The sequence below is a fragment of the Cyprinodon variegatus genome, unplaced genomic scaffold (assembly GCF_000732505.1).
Source record: "Cyprinodon variegatus isolate N-32 unplaced genomic scaffold, C_variegatus-1.0 Scaffold1773, whole genome shotgun sequence".
Lineage (NCBI taxonomy): Eukaryota > Metazoa > Chordata > Actinopteri > Cyprinodontiformes > Cyprinodontidae > Cyprinodon > Cyprinodon variegatus.
In genome coordinates this window covers 75,709-76,161 of record NW_015152226.1, presented here as the reverse complement: position 1 = coordinate 76,161, position 453 = coordinate 75,709, and the positions used below count along the sequence as shown (strand labels likewise).

Genomic DNA, 453 nt, shown 5'->3' with positions numbered 1-453 from the left:
TGTACAAGATGAACGGCACCAAAACAGCCTTAATAACGCGCTGCGTTTATACAGCATCATTTATTAATTAAACCATTTATCTTCAAGGCCTAATGCAGGATTTAGGTTTAAAGAGAGGCTGAGGGAAGCAAGATGGCCGAATCACAGCCTCATGGGGTGACTGACCTTGGCACAGATGCTGGCGGCGCTGACCACAGGGAAGAGGGAGTCGGCTTTGGGCCTCACGGTCACCTGGATGCCTGGGAACCGCTGGGAGAGCTTCTGCTCATACTTCTCTGCCGGGCCCACGGTGTCCACGTAAACCTGCAGGCGTCCAGCATTCAGCATGGCGGTCGGGTGGGGGGGGGTCTGAGCTAATGATGCAGCGGCTCATACCTCTTTGAGTTGAACGCCGCTGTCCAGCGCGTGCTGAATCAGAGCGATGGCGGTGTCATGAGAAAGGGCGTTCAGGTT

General features: G+C 54.7%; 1 protein-coding gene across 1 annotated transcript in view; it reads right to left on the bottom strand.

Moving 5' to 3' along the window:
- The window catches only part of rnaseh2a (ribonuclease H2 subunit A), a 6,431-nt gene that overhangs the window by 2,991 nt on the left and 2,987 nt on the right, over positions 1–453 (bottom strand). The window contains exons 4-5 of the mRNA XM_015404520.1: positions 376–453; positions 166–303 (exon numbers count right to left, since the gene is read on the bottom strand). The exon at positions 376–453 is cut by the window's right edge and continues 10 nt beyond it. Coding sequence (XP_015260006.1) covers positions 166–303; positions 376–453 — 216 coding nt within the window. The remainder of the gene's footprint in view (positions 1–165; positions 304–375) is intronic.